The sequence below is a fragment of the Rasamsonia byssochlamydoides genome, assembly GCF_041956645.1.
Source record: "Rasamsonia byssochlamydoides strain NRRL 3658 unplaced genomic scaffold VTN77scaffold_13, whole genome shotgun sequence".
NCBI classification, from domain to species: Eukaryota; Fungi; Ascomycota; class Eurotiomycetes; order Eurotiales; family Trichocomaceae; genus Rasamsonia; species Rasamsonia byssochlamydoides.
Window position 1 is genome coordinate 57,716 of NW_027192396.1, and position 19,177 is coordinate 76,892.

General features: G+C 47.1%; 4 protein-coding genes across 4 annotated transcripts; all 4 read right to left on the bottom strand.

Moving 5' to 3' along the window:
• Positions 1-607: 607 nt before the first annotated feature.
• On the bottom strand, positions 608-3,195 carry VTN77DRAFT_1461 (uncharacterized protein; the record flags this gene model as incomplete). Its single annotated transcript, XM_069417195.1, has 17 exons — positions 608-640; positions 696-871; positions 951-1,005; positions 1,072-1,156; positions 1,221-1,327; positions 1,390-1,446; positions 1,513-1,641; positions 1,707-1,735; positions 1,800-1,983; positions 2,051-2,125; positions 2,181-2,242; positions 2,340-2,359; positions 2,420-2,646; positions 2,694-2,742; positions 2,857-2,900; positions 2,985-3,095; positions 3,169-3,195. The coding sequence occupies 17 exons, from the start codon at positions 3,193-3,195 to the stop codon at positions 608-610; spliced, it is 1,470 nt and encodes a 489-aa protein (XP_069279950.1).
• Positions 3,196-4,157: 962 nt separating this feature from the next.
• On the bottom strand, positions 4,158-6,553 carry VTN77DRAFT_1462 (uncharacterized protein; the record flags this gene model as incomplete). Its single annotated transcript, XM_069417196.1, has 16 exons — positions 4,158-4,309; positions 4,372-4,491; positions 4,545-4,619; positions 4,673-4,812; positions 4,868-4,955; positions 5,035-5,088; positions 5,152-5,206; positions 5,262-5,357; positions 5,427-5,500; positions 5,561-5,598; positions 5,649-5,714; positions 5,767-5,844; positions 5,918-5,964; positions 6,026-6,053; positions 6,134-6,227; positions 6,304-6,553. 16 exons carry the CDS (start codon positions 6,551-6,553, stop codon positions 4,158-4,160), a joined length of 1,455 nt encoding a protein of 484 aa, XP_069279951.1.
• A 2,137-nt stretch (positions 6,554-8,690) lies between these two features.
• Positions 8,691-10,117, bottom strand: VTN77DRAFT_1463 (uncharacterized protein; the record flags this gene model as incomplete). Its single annotated transcript, XM_069417197.1, has 5 exons — positions 8,691-8,894; positions 8,972-9,073; positions 9,147-9,518; positions 9,599-9,937; positions 10,028-10,117. The coding sequence occupies 5 exons, from the start codon at positions 10,115-10,117 to the stop codon at positions 8,691-8,693; spliced, it is 1,107 nt and encodes a 368-aa protein (XP_069279952.1).
• Positions 10,118-11,055: 938 nt separating this feature from the next.
• Positions 11,056-13,321, bottom strand: VTN77DRAFT_1464 (uncharacterized protein; the record flags this gene model as incomplete). The annotated part of the gene is made up of 12 exons (XM_069417198.1): positions 11,056-11,360; positions 11,447-11,534; positions 11,614-11,677; positions 11,749-11,936; positions 11,986-12,186; positions 12,249-12,300; positions 12,358-12,501; positions 12,569-12,640; positions 12,704-12,771; positions 12,827-12,929; positions 13,047-13,115; positions 13,182-13,321. 12 exons carry the CDS (start codon positions 13,319-13,321, stop codon positions 11,056-11,058), a joined length of 1,494 nt encoding a protein of 497 aa, XP_069279953.1.
• Positions 13,322-19,177: the final 5,856 nt, after the last annotated feature.

The following is a 19,177-nucleotide window of genomic DNA, read 5'->3' on the forward strand; positions in this document are numbered from 1 at the left end:
TAATCCGCATGGAGAATTCGGAATGAATCCAGTCGCCAAACCCTAGTCGCCCATGTAGTGTACATTAGATAGATATGCATGTTTCGGTTCTCCGGCAGTGAGAAACCAATGACTCTTGTGAGATAGTATTGTCCGCTGAATAAGAATAAATGCCAAAAAAAAAAAGGAGAGAGAGAGGGAGAGAGAACTTCTAGGCAGAATATGGGCTCATTCTCTGAATATATCCTATCTGATACCATGACGACAAAGTTATTTGACCAACTAAGTGTACCCTATAAATTTGAGAAGGTGGTTTTTCCCCACGGATTTATTAGATTTGTGCAGAATCGCAGACCTTGATTTCATCCAAAACGACCACTACTGTTGATATTGTCTGACATTAATTTGAGAATAACTGCATAAAGGTTATTGCATAGCAAGATTCAAGATTATACAAATAAACAAGGGCACAATGTGACGGTATGTAGGTCAAGCCTATATTGAATCCGTTCGTAGCGGAGATAAACACTACCCATGCCTCGCAACAACTGTCCACATGCGTAGCCTCCTCTTATACTGATTCCCCCGACGGAGTCTGGTAGATATCGGATATTGTTGACGCAGGGTTCTAGATCAGATTATTAGTCGTGTGGTTTATACACTGTACAAACCAAGTACGGTGAATCTGAAGAGATCATAGGCAATCAGAATCATACCTTGTGGTTGTTGTTATTGTTATGGTAGTCCACCTGCGCCTCTACTTCTTGTGCCACAGCCGCGGCTCTGTCTATCCTCGCCTTTTGACGATTCTCCCGAAGGACCAAAAGTTGAGTAATGATGATAACTATTATGCCGGCGATGACGAAACCGAAGGTCGCTGGGTATCCGCGGCCTATATATACAAACAACAGGTAAGTGATTTTGGCAGATATGATAGATAGTCGGGGGATGTAAACGAAAAGGATACTCACGGAAGGTAGGGGCCTCTGTTTGTGGGAAGATGACCACTGGGAGCCAGGCTGTGACCTGCAGGATAGCATTTACGTCAGAAGGTTGGACGCCATAGACAGGTTGTCGACTTGTCAAACGTACAGCATATTGGAACCCATTCATGCTACTGACGACGAGGGCGCGTTCTTCGTTGTCATCTGAGCAGACCTCGTTGGCCCATGTGTAGCTGGAGTGAGCACATGTAGTGTTAGAGACGATATCGAAACGCATGACTGTAAGGATTTTCATACAATATCGCCGTCATGAGCTGCACGCCATCGGTCAGGAAAGCGAATTCCTTCAGCGCGATGCTTTCGGGCCAGACTGCCAGGATTCCATTCGGTATGAGGCCGTAGACCTGAAGATGTCAGACGGGAAAGCACTGTATACTGCATTTTCTGCTGCAGTGATAAGTCTTACCAGCGGTATCAGAACCCACGCAAACCGATTCTCAGTGTAGTCGGCAAGGAACCCCCACTATAGATACATCCCTGCTGTTAGATTCGAACTTGTTCTAAAGTAGTATTGTCCAGATGGACTGACTAGCACGACACAAAACGCAGAGATCAGGTTCGTCCCCGTCGGGATGATATTCCGGTCTGCGACAGAGAAGTTTTCTGCTTTGAGCCAGATGGCAAAATAGCTGCTTGCGGCGCAGCTGGATCCGTATAGCTGCATCATGTCAGTCTCTATTGAGCAACTAATTAAGTAGTTTTTTAGAGGCTGCATAAGCATACCACATAGCCGAGTGTGAACAAGTACCACCCTGTCATATTATTAGCTACCAGGAAAAAAAAACCTCGGATAAATTCAGGGAGATATATTCATACTCCATCTCTTCGCAACACGCAGAAACGTCGACCGTGTGATTTTAGCTGGCGCTGCCTTCCCCGCCTTCTCAACACGGACCAATGCCAGGCGAATCTCCTCGTCGTCGAGGTACCAAACGCGAGTGTTGTGGGGGACGTCAGGGTAGAAGAGGATGGTGGCGATGCCGACGGGGATGGTCATGCACTGTTCATCGTCAATCATCAATTGTATGTTATATCAAGTGTATGTTGGGAGAAAGAAGATGACGTACCCCGCAAACGAGATATAACCACCTCCAGCCAGCTATGCCGTGGCTGCCGTTGAGATTTTCGTACACAGCCGCTTGCTGTCACTCACTCAGTATTTGAAAAACAGCCACATATACTGTGAACTGTACTCACCAAGTAGCCACTAAATGCAGAACCGAGAGGGGCAGTCATGTGGAAGATGGCGGTGCGTTTGGCTAGATGACGTCCATTAGCGAATAGAGCAAAAGAGAACACAGGGCGTAGTCTAGGTAGACTGGGAAAGTAAATAACCAGCTAATAATGTCAACATACCCAATTCCGCCTTAGTATACCTACTCCAAAAGTCAGAAGAAAATATTTTCTCTCAAAGTAGGCCACAAGACGATACTTACCACGATCCCAGAACAAACAGCATACACGGAAAGAACGAACTCTCAAACAGCCCGATGAGGAAGCGAAACGCGTACAGCTGCTGGTAATTCGTCATGCCGGCCTGCGCCATCGTGAACACGCCCCAGCCGATCTCCATCGCGGCGAGCCAGTAGCTGGGTCGGATCCGTTGGATGATGAGAGTGGATGGGATTTGCATGACGGCGTAAGCAACGGTGTATGCGGTGCCCTGGATGCATGTATTGCGGTTAGATTAGGGCTCACTCATCCATTGACTTGTTTTACTTCCTCTGAGGAATGGATGGGCTGCTGGATGGTGGACTGACTGCATAGGTGTATTGATTACCGAACATTTTGAGATCTTCTTGCATGCCACTATAATTCTATTAGAGATTCATTTCGTCTGCTGTCTTGGACTGCGCGAGCATTATGAACGTACCTGACATAGGCATTGGTGAGATTCGTTTGATCCAGATATTTCAGCTAGGGCATTTAATTTATTCCTCGTTAACTCATCCTGGACTGATTCAACGAATTCAACGAATGGGGGTAGAGAGAAATCCTTACAAAAAACCCCACACAGCCAATAGTCAGAAGTGCAATGTCCAGCTTGCGCACCAGTTTCCGTTCCTCGGGCGACTTCAGATGGGAGTCGGTGTCCCATATAAACGACCGGAACTAGTAACTGAGTTAGACAGCTCCTATAATTCAGCATTGTAGGCATTATTGATGCAAGATGGGACGGATGTACCGATGTCCAGAGGTTCTTGCTTGCCATGTCGTTGCTTATCTACCCCTCGATAACCTTTCTAAGCTCGGACGGACAGTTTCAGAGTAAGAATTAAACGTTGAGGAGTCGAAACAAGGCAACAAACCTGGATTAGGTTTTTATTTATCGCTATATATACCGGGCTAACTGACGCCGGTAATTGTTTTTGTTTCTGGATTTCCTGTTGTTGATTTTAGCGCATCACGTCTTCGAATCGCCCGATTGCGCATGATATCATCGCTCCATCCCCGCGCGACGGTTGGTATCGTATCATGCCCATACCTACGTGGCTGACAAGCTAACTAAGTACTGTCGCTTCTTTACTTAGATAACGACATATCGGCATTCGGTAGTTGATTGATAGAATCCCTGTCCACGTCCCTCCCTAGCTTAGGGCTGGAGACTCAAATCCCAACTGATTATTTATCCAGGTTGATATATGATTATTAATTGCATGTACTCCGTAGTGTGCACCGACTGATTGGAACATACACGAACGCAGGTGAATAAGTAGAAAGCTTGTAACAGAATTGGCGAAAAACAAAGGCCTTGACACTTGCTCCGTACCTAGTCTGTGAAATATCGTTCCTCCAACATAGCTTGAAAATCATTCGTTGCTGGAGTAGACGTCTGGAATCTGGCCAAGCTGACACCGGAAACAATTATGTATACCTATAGCAGGCTTTTCAGTCTGGGATACTGAATCGGTAAGATGTCAAATTATGACAACCAGCGGGTCTTTAGGTATTTAGATTCGTCCAGAAATAATATCTTCGTACAGTGTGGCCCTTGAGCAAGTGCAGTCTTAACGACACTATGGATGCGTTACGAGACCTCTGGTTCCGAACAATTTTCTATTCGAAAACAGTGATATTATACTGGTACTTGACATCCTTCTATCGACATTTCTTACAACTACATGTCCTGCAAACATGACAATAGTGTGGTATCTCCAAAAAAATCTAAGCAAGTCACTGCCCGACAGCCTTCTCGTCAGAGATGACGGCCTTCTCAGCAAGGCTCAGTTCATCTTTCGTCTGCAAAGCTGCCTCGGCAGGTTCAGTGCGGCTTTCATCGGGTCTGAGATCTTTGACAACCAGCCAGGTAGGGTAGACGGCAAGTCCTGTGAAAGAGGAGAGTGTGAGAATTCGTCTTGGATGGTTCATTGTACCTTGGTATACATACCCAAGAGGATGGTGTTCACTGCCAGAGGCACGCGGCCACCGTACCAATCGCGGGTGTTGAGCCCGAAGGAGACTGCCTGAGCAAAGCTCTCCTGTCCACGCAGGATCCCAGCGAAGCGGGCTGGGCCATTGTCAGCGTTGTACTCGGCTTGTCCGTTGATTTCAGATACTGACCTAATTCTGAGATAGTGTCCGTCATGGTGGACATAAGATAGTAAATCCAGTTCTGCAGAGACTGGCGCGAGAATTCTGCGAGCGCAAGTTAGTCTACCGCAGACATTGGCAAGGACATCGCGACATACCCCACAGCAAGAGGACGAAGAAGCCTTCAGTGAAGCCTTTATCCGTCCAGTCAAGGACTGGGGGGTTCTTGGTGTACTTTTCCTGGATGACCCAGCCGTATGTCCAAGCCACAACATGGAGAACAATCACATAGAAGAAACTGAAAGAAGATCAAAATCAGTTGCATGATGACATGATGCAAAAGGAAGGCTTACCTGTAGGTGATTCTCTTCTTGACCGGCAGTCCCCTGTAGTCCAAGAACACACTGATCAGCCAGGAAGCCAGAAGATCTGCAAAATTTACTGCACCCTGTTAGCATCGTAACACTATCCTGCCTGAAGTCGGCCTTTGAACAGGGTCTCTGGGAATTCTGCAACTTACTAACGAAGCCAATCAAAGCACGAGCGCGCAATCCAAAGTAATAAGTCTCGAAATCTATTCACCAGAGTTAGAAAACTTGATGCGCCAGTGAAGAGTGCATGAATTCGTCTTACGTACTTCCACTGTAGTTGTTGAAATACGCCGCCCAGAAAACTGGCAACAACAGAGCGATCTGCTTTCAATTAGACCATGAAAGAGCATACCAGATAGCTTGTCAACAAACTTACCTCCTTCTTCTTCGAAGCGTCCCACAGAGCGCGCATCTCTGCCAGCAGCGATTTTTCCGCATGGACCTTGATTTTGCTGCCGTCGGAGCGTTGGACCTGATGAACGTCACATCACATATTAGAGCTACATATTAATTGCAAGGATTCTTTGCGATGACTGCTCACCTTCTCAGGAGGTGTCAGCAGCATCGCCAGAGGAGCGGCCAGACACTGCAGGATGACGAAGAGCAGGTATGTCTCTGCATCCACACGCAATCAACAAGTGTCTCGAATTAATGGAGATTCAAGTATATACGCACGCCATCCGACGGAGCCTTTCTTTGCATCCCCGGGAGAACTAGACTCTGTCAGTACATACGGGGGTATACAATAATTTTATCCACCTACTGATTCAGTGCAAGGACGATGGCGCCTCCGACGAGGGGGCCGCCAGTACGGAACCACAGCCAGATACTACAAGAACACGTCAGATCAATGTCAACTCCAAAGAAGTTGGCAAACAAACTTCATGTATTTCCCTCTCTTTGACTTTTCGGGGTAGCCCAACGCGATGGCTCCCTCGGCCGCCCAGAAGAGACCTGCCCTGCAGTTTGATTCCGTCAGTCATGATGCCAACAGGCAGGTGTTGAGCTAAATGGAGAGAGGAAAGAACATACGAAATGCCACAGGCAACAGAGCCGACGAGGACAAACCAGACATTTCCCTAGTCGCAATCAGAATGGAATTCTGCGATCGAATTGCCTTCATATTTCAAATATACTCACGAAGCGATTGTTGGTGTACAACCCAGCACTTGATTGCAGAGTAGTCAGTCTGTCTGTCAAACACAAGCTTTATATCGAATTAATAGTGCAGAGGCAACTAGTACATACGAATAAATAGGATATCCCAGCGTGCTGAGGACCAGCGTCCAGGTCAAGCCAATCCGGTTGGCAATTGGTCCGCCAAACAGGCACAGAAAGCCCACTGAAATAAATAAACGTTAGCTCAGTGATAGCTGAAAAAGAAAAAAGACGCAGCTATCTCCAACATGACTACTTACTCAGCGCAAAAACAAGCGCATTCGCCGCGTTGATCAGGAACGGCTTCTCAGCTCCCGCCGCTCCCAGCGCGTTCATGGCATTCCACAAGCCCGGCGCAAGGAAGCCTGCACCGCCAATGACAAAGGCATTGAAGAGGGTGGTGCGATACCATATCCGTTTCTCCAGAGGCGCCCCTTGCTCTTGGTCGTTATTATTATCTTTATTCTGAGTCGAAGAAGGTTCGACGGAGACGATGTCTTTTTCGGCCATTATCATCAACTATATATATCGTCTCGGAAGATATAAATATATCCGAGAAATCAAAGTCGTCAATGTTCATATAATCATTTGCAACAAGAATAATAAATTAATATTGTTTTCTTGACATGCAGCAACCACTTATTATATATACCTAACTATTTATCTACTCTACTATTCATCGTATTGATTTCCATCGTGACCACATCTTCGCGCTTAACGACGGAAAACCCCCGACAAAAAAGCATTGCTCATTCTCACGAGAGATGGCGAAATCTTGGCATATCCCCACCGGATCTCATCTACCTTCCTTTTTTTGATTTAGACAGCGAGACCCTAACTACAATAATAGTTAAGTGCGGATTATCTGCACTGAGGGTTTTGTATGTACCCACGTGGTTGGGTTTGACGTGAGTAAAAAGAATGCTGGTGGGTGTACTCATAGCAAATGACGAGGTCTAGACCTGCGCACTCTTGTCCGCGGTGATGTGGGAACTTGCTAATAGCATTGATTTCATTGGATTTATTGATTGTATGAGATTAGATGGAGGTGACGATATGATTCATCGGCAGTTTAACGTGCTGGTTATCTACGGAGTATTTTATTTATTCGGGATACCGACTCGGCACGGGAATAGATAATCATGGCGATAGTCACGGCAATGACACCGGCAGTGACACGTGGAGAGTGAACTTATTCAATGGATCATAATAATAATTGGTTGTTGACCGAGTACTCCTTACTCCTACTTCTCGCACGGATCCCGATACCATGTACAATGGTTAGTTAGCTGCTAACTTTCTTGACAGGTGCTTCGGCAAAAATCTCTCTCCCCGTGTCTTGTCTCTCTATGGAAATTAAAAGGAGAAAAGGAAGACGATGAAGAAGAAGACAGTGAAAAGTGGAAAAACCTAAGGCATCATTTCACACTGGTCAACAAAAGTGAATAGCTTGGTGCAAGTATACCGAGTAACGAGTAAGTTAGAAAAAATATGCATGTGTAGGCACTGACCCTAGTTTACCGCACTCCGTGTGTATATTTAAGCTTGTATTAAGAATGATGTTCTTGTTATCTTTTCTTTACCCTTTCTTTTTTTTTTTTGCTTGTTCCTCTCTCCTTTCACTGAAATAATAGTAGGCTGCCCGGAAGATGATGGTCCTGTAGTTGATTTCATTTCCCTACAATTAAAGGTCCCCTTTCATCCCTCTTTGTATTTTTCGTGTTTTTTTCTTTTTTTTTTCTGTTTTTTTTTTTTTCCTTTTTACTTTTTTTTTGTTTTTTCTTTTTTTCTTAGGGTATTATACGTCATCTAACCTACTGTCAGTCGTCGGCTTTGATTCGAATGCAGAGGAGGTTTGGTTGAAGACGGGAACTTGACCGTCGTTTGCCTTTGCACGGTCATCAATCTCCGTTGCTCTTTTTTCCTCTAGCCACGAAAGAGCGTCACACAGACAACTGAGCACCGGGTACGGTAGAAAGCTACGAGAGCTGCAAACAGCCAGAGGAGAGCCGATCGAGAGCATCCCGGCGTGAATGGCACTGCAAATCGAAGCCTCGCAATCGGAATTTCAAAACGCAAACAGACTCCCACAAAACTCTATGGCAACCGTCAGAATCAACTACTAGAAGAGAGGAACACAAGCCGGACGTGCCGCATTTTTTAGTCTTATCCTTCATGTGGTATGAGGGATCCTTCTAATAGAACCCTGGAACGACACGTATCGAAACGCCTCCAACAGCTAGCGCTGCTATCCCTGTCGGTGTCGGATGATGCCAAGGGGAATGTACCTGACAATGATGTGTGTATGGAATGATTCCAGTAGCGATGGCTTTAAGACTCCCACACAAGAGTGCAAGTTCTATTGAGGAAGTAGGCAGGCAAGCGAGGCACGAGACCCAGCCCTTACCCTAGGTCCTAGGCCCTAAGCCCTAACTACATAACTGTACTTACTTTATCTTGGCAGGATTCGTTCTCAATAACCCAGACAAAAAAAAAGAGTGTGTGTGGGAGAGAGAGATTCAACAGATTCAATTCTTCTACATAATAAATAGCCAATTCAGGCAGTCACTGCATCAGGCGTCCCTCATACACTCTGCCCTGTTACAACAACCATCCCATGTCCCACCTGGCCCCAGTATCGACCTACCTACCACTCCGACTCCAAGCCATTCACCCCCTGCGGCTTCTCCGCTAGCGTCGTAATACGGAATCCATGCCGGAGACCTTCCTCCGGGTTGTGGACGTCGTAGTCCGAGATGGCCGTGTGGGCGGTGACGCGGTTGTCCCAGAGCGTCACGGTGCGGTCGTCCCAGCGGACGCGGACTTGGAAGTCTTGGCCTTGGGCGATGTGCTGGTTGAAAGTCAGTATCTAGCTTTTCCTGATGGGAGTCTGATGGTAGTTTGGGGAGAGTTTGGGGCAGGACTGACCTTGAACAAGAGCTTCAGAATCGCATCTGATTCCTCATCTTTCAGCCCGACGATCCGCTTTGTGAAGCCGGGATTAACGAAGAGGGCTTTTTGGCCGGTTACCTATTCATCAAGTCTCAGGATTTGATTCAACGAGATATCTGAGAGGACAAGATGTGTGGAAGAGAGAACCCACCGGATGAACCCTGACAATAGGATGGTACGACTTGACCGGATCTCTGCGCACAAACCTGCCGTCCCTCGTCGCGTGCTCCGCCTGAGGAAAGCCGCTGTGCTCCGCACGCAGGCCCTCGAGCAGCTTCTTGATCGGCTCTGACAGTCGCTCGTAGGCCACGACCTGCGACACCCAGGCCGTATCACCGCCCGTGGCTGGAACGGCCAGCAGGGTCAGCAGAGTTATGCCCGGCGTCTGGTGCTCGTACGACACGTCCGAGTGGTACCCGATCGTGGTCAGCTTGGTGGACTTGTTCTTCGTGCGGGAGAGGTTGTCCGGGCCGAGGTAGATGTTGTGGAATTCGAGGTAGCCGTCGACGTGAGCGCCAACGGGCTGATAGTCAGTGTAAGTATCTAAGATATACCCACAAAAAGAATGACGCTTGGTTGATGGTAATGCTGGTTAGTACGTACATGAACATGCAACCGTCCAAAATACTGGCCAAACTCCTTCTGCTTCTCGGGGCCAATGTCCTTAAAGTCTTGATCACGGAAGACGACGACCCCCCGCTCAGCAACCAGCAACGCGAGCTCGTTCTTCTGCTCGTCCGTCAGCTGCGACAGCTGCAAGCCACGGATCTCAGTGCCGATGCGGGGCGTTAGGTTCGTGACGACGACGTCCGGGTTTCCGGGCTGCAGCAGATTGGGCTTCGCCTTGTCGGCAAGGAGGCCACGGTCCTGGAAGTCGAAGGGCTCCGTGGGAGGGAACTTGGTGACGGTGTCGTAGACGGGGAGGTATTGCTTGTATTTGTACTGTTACCGGTCAGAGATGGGTGTTCTTTATTGAAAAGTATAACGAAATATGAATGAATAGTATATATATAAAGAGTAGGTGTGGCTCACCCCCTCATGAGCCTTCTCATCAAACGCCGCCTTCAGCTTGGTAATGAGAGTCTCTTCATCGGTCTGGACAGTTGTAGAGGTGGTGGACATTTTGCTGTTTATATTTGTCGTCCTTTTGAATAGATGAAATATGCTTGTCAATATGGGAAGATCGATTGAATGAGTCCCCAATTGTTTGTCGGATATGGATGAATCGACAGAGGGAGTTATTCGAGGGGTTTATGTAGTTCTATATATCTTTGGATATGTAATCTACTCCTTCCTCCTGCCATCCTATCTATATTTCCCGTCAAAGACGCGAATGGCGCGATTGATGCCATCATTGTCTTCACAATCGTCTTTTCTCTTGCGGGGCAAGGACCTTTGTCTGTACAGTATATCCCTAAGTCTGCCAGGGCATGCCACGCCACGCAATCTCATTCTCATATTACGCAAGAAGCAAAGGACTGCACAGAAAGGAAAGATAAAAGCATACGATTTGTAACTGCGTACTGTAGTTGCTTCGGCCATGATCCTTATCTCTCTGTAACTAAGGTGAATGGTGACATGCGGAGTAAGGTAAGGTCGATGTGATGTGATGCTGTCGAGTGATGATGACATGCATGCATGAATAAATGCAGGTAATTATCCTCCCGGCCAGATTAACCATATCCTTGCTTTGCCGAATACCCGATCAGAAGCAACCTTAAGTAGTGAACTTGAACTGAATTAGATATGATTTCTTGGTGACCTGCTACATTGACGAGACATGACATGACATGACCGACTTAGTAATTGTTTACTCTTATGCTTTGGATCACAGGTATATTTTTTATGTTTAGGTATACAGGCATGTTTGTATTGTGTTGATACTGACAGTGTACTGCCGTCTATTCTGTAGATATTATTGCCCTTCTCTTCTTACCCCTTTCTCCATTGACATGTAGAGATAGATCCCGAGACAGATATAACCATTTAAAAGGTAGGAAGGTCTTCATAGAAGAAGAGCAAAGAGCAGTGTCAATGTATCCGTGATTGGTAATTTAATATCACAGGTGATATAGCTCCTCCCTGCGGCCATCTTCGTCCTCGCTGCTGCTGCTAATTCCTTTCCGATGACGACGGTTCAACACCCAATACTGTACACTAGCAAAGACGCTGAAGAAAAGCGCCACAGACGCCAGCGCCACAATCGTTGTCCATCCAACCCGGTACAGCGGCGCATCGCTCGCCTGGAAGAGCTGGCTGCCGACGATCCCTGACGTGTTCGCGGCCATGATGAAGATGGCCAGCGTGATGGATCGTTCGCCGGCGGTGCGGGAGTTGAGCGCCATCCAGGAGCCGTTGACGGGGTCTGTGGGCATTCACTTAGTATCCATGGGATTCGGGATTGTAATGACTGAAATATCATGCAAATATGAGGTCTGTATGATAACGTACGCCAGATGGTGGCCACCGTAATGGCAAGGGTGAGCAGGGCATATCGTTCATGGTGATTGTGTGAGTAGATGACGAGGCGATTGGCCAGCTGCAGTGTTTCTCCTTGTCAGTTGCTGTTCATTGATCATTTCATTCGAGTCATGTTTCGTCTGAGTGAGGCTGCTTACTGCAAAAGCCCACCACAGAAGCATTCCGGACACTACCATCGGGCCTCGTTTGCCTAACTTGTCTCTGCGTACAACTTAAGTCAATTCTGCCTTAACAATCAGGATCAGGTCAGGTCAGGCCCGGCAGGAACTCACGCCGCCATCCCCCACAACACATTCAACACGAGCTGCAGCCACTGACCAACCGACACGAGGGCGTTGGACTTCAGTCGCGGGTATCCAAACGAATTGACAAGCGTCGGGGCATACGACCACAACGTCGACGACGGGGCCAAACCGGCGATTGTGAGGATGACGTGCGGGTAGAGTCGCCAGTTTCCAAGCTGCAGATTCGTTAACAGGCCTGAAAGAATTGATGAAAATTAAACTTACCGTGCGGACAATCTCCTCCCGGGTAATGTTCTTGTGGTGGTGATGCTTGCTAGGATCGTCCAGAAGCAGCCGACGCACCAGGATCTGGGTCTCCCGTTCGGTAAAGTAACGAACCCGGAGGAGGTTGACCGGGTTGGCGGTGCTTTTGGGGAAGAAGAGAATGAAGACGATCCCGACGAGGATCCCGAACAGTCCCTCGATCTGCGATATGTCAGTCAATCAACCTTGACCAGGTTGATACAGATTTGATAGGTTGAACGTACAAGAAAAAGCCATTGCCATCCGCCCAGGCCACAGACTCCTCTCATCTGGAGGCTACAATGTTGTCAGCAAGATTAGAAATATCCCAAAGAGGCAAAAAGATGGTCTTACACCCCATACGCGACCAGCCCGGTGATGGCCTGAGCGACCACGTTGCCGATGAAGAACCACGAAAACCGCTTGCTTGTTTCGTCGCGCTTGTACCACCTGGTGATGGTGTAGAGGCCTGCGGGGATGAATCCCGATTCACAGAGACTGGCCAGCAGTGAGTACTACTGTCAAGACAAGATCCTTAGGAATACCAAAGTCAGGGACATCATACCCCAGGAGCAACCTCGTGCTCAAGAACGCCCCAAGGTCCTTCTGGAAAGCTTGAAATGTCGCGACCAAGCTCCTGCATTCATTCATCAGCAGACTTGAAGTGTAATATAGCAAACCAGATCGGGTTCAATCGTACCATGCAATAATCTGCCCACTGATCCAGACCGTCGGGCCAATGCGATAAAGGACGTAGTTGCTAGGGATCTGTTGATTCAAAAATCAGAAACTGTCCAGCAGCAGAGAGACGAGGAAGATCAACCTCGAGAACGACAATTCCCAGCGATAGGAGCTGCTGTCCGACATTGTACTGGTCCTGCGTGATCCCCACGTCCTGGAGGAAGAAATCGGTCAAGGCGTTTCCACTGCAATGCAAATTGAGTTGAATTGAATCAGTATGAGTCAATTAAACCTTTATTGAGTATGATATATATATATATATATATATATATATATATATATATCCCGAGTCAATTACTGACATATTCCCCCGATCCAATTGCAGGGCAAAGAAAGCGAGCATCAACAACGGCAGGACGATGGAGTCGATCCTGTTTCCTTCTTTGTCAATTAATATGTCCTTCAATTTTACTTTCTTGGCCAGTCGTATCTCTCACCGTCGGACCAGTCTTCGCTCCTCTTCCTCCGTCCAGTCCGCCTCGAAGGGCGTCAGGTCGCTCGTGGACGAGTCGCCTTCCTGGCTGCTGCCGATCTGGTCGACGCCGGCGGAGGCTTTTTCAGGCGGAGACTGTGACATTGCTCCTGCGAATAGTTTAATTCTTCCAGATCAATTGTTTTCCCTGGAGATCACTTTTTGACTTTCAGCCGTGATGATAGATCGTATCATTGGCATCAATGGTCAGCGTAAACATTCGTTGCGTTGCGTGGCTGGTCGAAGTCATGTCATCCTCTCGCCTCTTTTTCGTTATTTTATTCTTATTAGTTATCTTATCTGTCATTCCCTCACTCAATAATTTAGAGTTAACTTCATGAGCAGAAGTCGGATAACGCGCATGCGAATGGAAAATGTATGGCCTTAGTAGGCATCTTGACGCCATCGTGAACAGCGGTTGCGCTATTGGGCCAGATAGTTAGGGTTATAATTCAACCAGTTATTGCTAGCACCGTTGATGATGCCATTGTTCACAATGTTTGCATGACTGCTCCGCACTGTTATCCATTCTCCTCTAGCTGAGAAGTTCCGCGTATGTATCTCGATAGATATCGCTAGAGACGTTCACGGAGGCATTAAATATATCCGGAAAAGGAAACCTTTCGATGTAGTAGAGACAGGTCAGGACTATGACGAATCGTTCCCACCGAAATAATTACCTGCGTTAATTCTTCGAAAGAGAGCAAGAAAGAAAGCTATGAAGTTCCTATGGATTGAGTTCGAGAGGACTGTCGAGTCGAGTCGAGACGCAAAGCCAAACGGCCCAGCGGTTCCGCGATATCCTCTATCCATCCCATAGGCGACAGGCAAGGATGGGGTCACCACGTGGTGTACCGTTGAAGCAATTCGTCATGAATATCATTCAAATGACAAATATATCCGTCCAGGCGGGGTAATTATAATTATTCGCGGAGAGATACTCGGAATGATAAGAATAATGTAAAAGCGCTAAGAACAGAACCCTCTGTACTCACTTGGACAAGAAGAAAATATCGATCTTCGAATCTCTACCTTCTGATCTCTGTCCCAGACTGACTGTAAATAGTCAATCATGGCTAACCTCGAAGCCCGCAAGCATATCTCGCCCGACTCCGGGTTCCCCATCACCCTGCATCCCAACTTCAACCCCAAGATCAAAAACCACGTCCCGCCGGACCCCATCCGCGAGCCGATCAATCCGCCCAAGGACAGGGCCTTCTTCGCGGACCCGGAGAAGAAGGCGCTGTTCGCCGTCGCCAAGCGAGTCGACCTCACCGAGTCAATTGGCACGCTGCTGGAGAATGTGCAGCTGTCGCAGTTGACGGAGCAGCAGCTCGATGAGCTGGCGCTGCTCGTCGCGGAGCGAGGCGTCGTATTCTTCCGTGACCAGGACTTGACGACGGAGCAGCAGGTCAAGCTGTTCCAGCACTATGGTGTGTATGTCAGATATCAATTGGTGACGAATAACTGATCTTTTGTCAAGGTATCCTGGACAAGCACCCGGCTCAGAAGGTAAGCAATCCCAAGCGTTGTATTATGTTTGCTGCTGACTGATGATGCACAGGACCAAAAAGTGCGAGACTCCTCAACTGCGTTTCTGCATGTCTAATAATCGATACAGTTCGTGACCATCCGCGGCAGTAGAGAGGACCACCGCGAGATTCTAAAGTACACTCCATGGGTAAGACGAGCCGACACTCCATCTGATATTCGTCATGCTGATAGCGATCACAGCCAACCGGCGACTTCCATGCGGACATTTCCTTTGAGATCAACCGTACGTGTCAGGAAAGTTGAAAGTACCACTCTTTCTCACTCTCATCTAGCACCGTCGTACTCGCTCCTCAGAATGGAAGAGCATCCCGAAGTGGGAGGCGACACTGCTTGGGTAGGCATTAATACTGGTGCATCAAGCGGATTGATTTTGCTCACTAACTACAGGTCTCGCAATACGGCCTGTACGATGCTCTCAGTGACGCGTACAAGAAGTTTGTTGAAGGGCTACACGCTGTGCACACGTCACGACTGCAATGTTTGTCCCTCTTCCTGATACAATTGAGGAATATTCCTAACAGGGAATAAAACCAGACGACACGATCCTGGATCTCTGGGGCGTTGGGCCCAACCGTCCCCCGATCGATACCCACCACCCAGCCGTCCGGACGCATCCGGTGACGGGCCTGAAGGCGCTCAATGTCAACCCGGGATTTGTCACTGGGTTTGCGGAGCTCAAGAAGGTCGAGTCAGATAAACTGCTCGATTTCTTCGCGTACCATATCCACTCCGCAGACGACCACGCCGTACGCTGGAAGTGGGCAGTGGGCAGTGTTGCCATGTGGGATAACCGGTGTGTCACGCGGATCTCCTCGTTCAGACCTCTCTAGAGAAAACAATCGGTTGACTCAGGGCTGATAGATGCACCCTCCACCGCGTCATCCCGGGAACGTACGAGGCACCCAGACGGGGCATTCGAACGACAGTCTTTGGCGAGAAGCGTGAGTATCCAGCTGAGTCCCAGTTCGGCCTGCCTTATGTTGCAATGGCAGATTTTGGACTTGCGAACTGATCAATTGCACTGGTAGCATACTTTGACCCCGCGAGCGAGAGCCGCCAGCAGCGTCTACTGCGCCAGAAGAAGCAACAGGCCGAGAAGGAGAATGGTGTCAATGGGAACGGCGCTGGAGCTGCTGATGGAACGGGGACTGAAAAGCCGCAGACTGAGACGCCAGCATAGACCGTGAACTATCTTTCAGCTGGTTGACACCATCCTAAGCTGCACAGTCGTTTGTATAGGGCATCGACATCCATGTATAGAATCCCGTAGCTGTGAAAGGTTAGTTAGGCAACTGAATGATCAATATATCAAGATAAACTGTCCGCGAAGACATCTCTCCTCGGCAAAGTCGGCAATAAGAGAGTTACGGGCAGGGTGCTGCTTGCTGGAATAATCATTGAGTCGTAGGAGACATCTGTCTGTGCGAACCAGCAAGGTCCAAGTATTCCGGTCGAGAAATTAACGTCTTGTTGTTCTTTTCATCCCTGTTAAATCCGCGGAACTCCGTAATAAATAGCTTACACTCCACCTGTTGCAGCCAAGGATTCGTCGACAGGGAAGCGACTCACGATCTCTACTCGATAGCAATATTTTGTTTTAGGTGGAAGACCCTGTCTGTGGCTATCCTGTAATATTTAGGATCCAGTGTTAGATTCATTTTCCCGGAAAACGACGGCAAGATTTGCACATACCGAACATTCTCCAAGACTGGCAACAAATTCGACATTGTCCTGACTGCATTCTTCTTCTTTGGCCCCATAAATAGACTCCTTGCAAGAAAAAAAATGACTGCAGCACACGCGGAACGAATGGAGGTTCTTCCGGTCGGTGTCGAAATTGCAACAGAAAAGGGTTCGAATTCGCAACTAATTGCGGTCCGTCAACCTAGTGTCACAATTGTCATCAAACTAGAATGTTCGGTCAGTGTTGTTCGAAAGAACAACTCAAGGGTTCTCCAACCCTCAGCTCGATCTCGAATATCGAACATCAACGAAGCATTCAATCCCCTGGTTTCTCGACGATCTCGATGATCTTTATCGCGTAGGTGTCGATAAATAATGTAGCTAACAACTCTGTCTGATCTTTGCAGACCTCTACTGGCGTGGCTGGATGATGAAAGAGAAAGGGAAGCTAGATGGGAGTGGTCACATGTCGTGTCACATGCTCCAGAGACAACACTTTTCTCTGTACCTCCCCACTGTACCTCGGAGGACCGTATTCAGCATCTACAGTAGTACTGTACGCTCTACTGCCCATCCCTAAGGATCACGCTGTACTCCCCGTCGATGATTTCTGTACTCTCCCCTCCCTTACTCAGGTAAGGTCTTGAAATTATATTTCTACCAAAAGAATACTATAATGAGATACCTGATGAGAGCACAGCTATTTGACAGGCAATCGATATGGATATTATTTTATGTCTTCGATTCCATCATCGTGGCGGTTATGGAAATTGTAGGTATCTTCGTAGTATAAAAGTTATCAGTTATTTTTTTATTGAACACTCTCCTGAGATCCTACTAGGCTTTCTAGGGGCTTATTAATATTACTATGTGAGTCTACTTAATTCTACTGACCTAAACCATAACCCGAAAATAATTAGCTGATACTCTCGATAGCAAGTTGCTTAATCCAAAATATATCTATAGTAAAGCAAGTAGTGAGATTTGATGCCTGTCTAAATTACTTATGTAATGTTCAGTACTTAACTATGAAGGACTTTTTTTTATGTAAGCTGAGTATAGCAGACCATCAATTCTACGTAGGTAAGATTTACAGCTTACCTCATGTAGTTGATTTTGTACTAGACAGGCAACTTCAATATCAGAATTTACTGCCAGATCCACCGAACTACCAGTATGACTATATTTGGAGATTTCTTTTATAAGCAACATTGGCATGGCATCTTTGTTATTTTTGGCTACAAGTTGGCACAGTAATGTCCCTTAGAGTATACGGAGCGATCCCAGCATCCATTTATCCAGAGCAACCAGGCTAGCCAGCAATTACTGAACGCACCCTCCACTGAATCTACTATTGGGTCAGAATATACGTATGTACTATACCTAGTACTGTGCAACTCGAACTCATTTCGCTCGAATCTCTGGTCCAGGCCAACTACATTAGTAATGCCTATCCAGGGACCTTGGCGGCGGCTGGGTTTGGCCCCTGTCCACATCTGCAGTATAGGCTTTTTATTTTCGTATCCTCCTCGCCTTGCGTATGATGAAGCAACACGATCTCTTGCTGCATACACATAATATATACTTAACTATACTTTCTAGCGCCCATGCACAGTTAAATGACATAACGACAGAGATCACCCAGGATGCTGATTGGTTAGCATTCTGGAGCTGCAAGCATGGGGCTTATAAGGCTAAGATATTACAGAAACCCGCCATGCTAGTGCTTACTACATGCCTTACGATAGATAGACCTATGCTTACGTTATGCACTATTCTTACTGTAGGCCTTATTATATATAGGCCTCATGCTCCCTATATATATACATGGAGGGTGGTCATATCCTATCAATGGCGTGATACGCTCATGTCATTCTTACAGATACCCTGACTAAGCGATTTCCCAAAAAAAAAAGGAAAAAAAAAGAAAAAAAAAGAAAAGAAGAGAAAAAAAAGAAAGAAAAGAAAAACAAAAAAGAAAGAGAAAATAAAAGAGAAAAAAGAAAAAAAAATAAAATAAACGCTTTCTTGCAGACTCGGCCAAAAGGAGGTTCCCTGACACCAACTTCTTGGTGAATCTGAACTACGTCCTCCATACTCTAAGGCATTCCAATTATAATCGAGGAGATGAGGGAGGTGTCAACTTTCCTGATTTTCCCAGCCTTGAAGCGATTCAATTCTGCTAGACCAGACTACTACTACTGCATGGAGCGCCTCCAGCTTCTGCAGATGCCCACTTAGGTAGGTGCCTCGGTACTCGGGATGGAGAATCTTCAATTTTTGGCTGGAAATGTAATTACAATGAATTTCTGGCTTATTTTGTTGAAATTACCAGTGATTAGTCATCAGAGAAATGTCTAGCCAATAATATGGCAGACAAATATAAAAGTTTTCTCCACTTTTACAGCCAAGGCGCTAAAAGTTCTGGAAAATAAAACCATTTTTTGTAATTACGAAAACGCCTTTCTCATGAAATTAAATTACACTATGCATCAGGTAGAAAGCAGGTGCGACCCCTCATTCGTCCCCGCTAAGCGGCATCGGGACCCGCAGCCAATCATCGTCACGCTAACTCCGCGTTTGAATTTCTTAGCGATCAGCTAGTCTGGATTGGGGAATGACCTCCGGATATCCGACCAATGAGAAATATCTGGTTGGCTGCCTGCTGACTCGGTCACGAGTGAAATGGGAGGCAATTCATTCGACCTTCCAACAGGTGGCTGA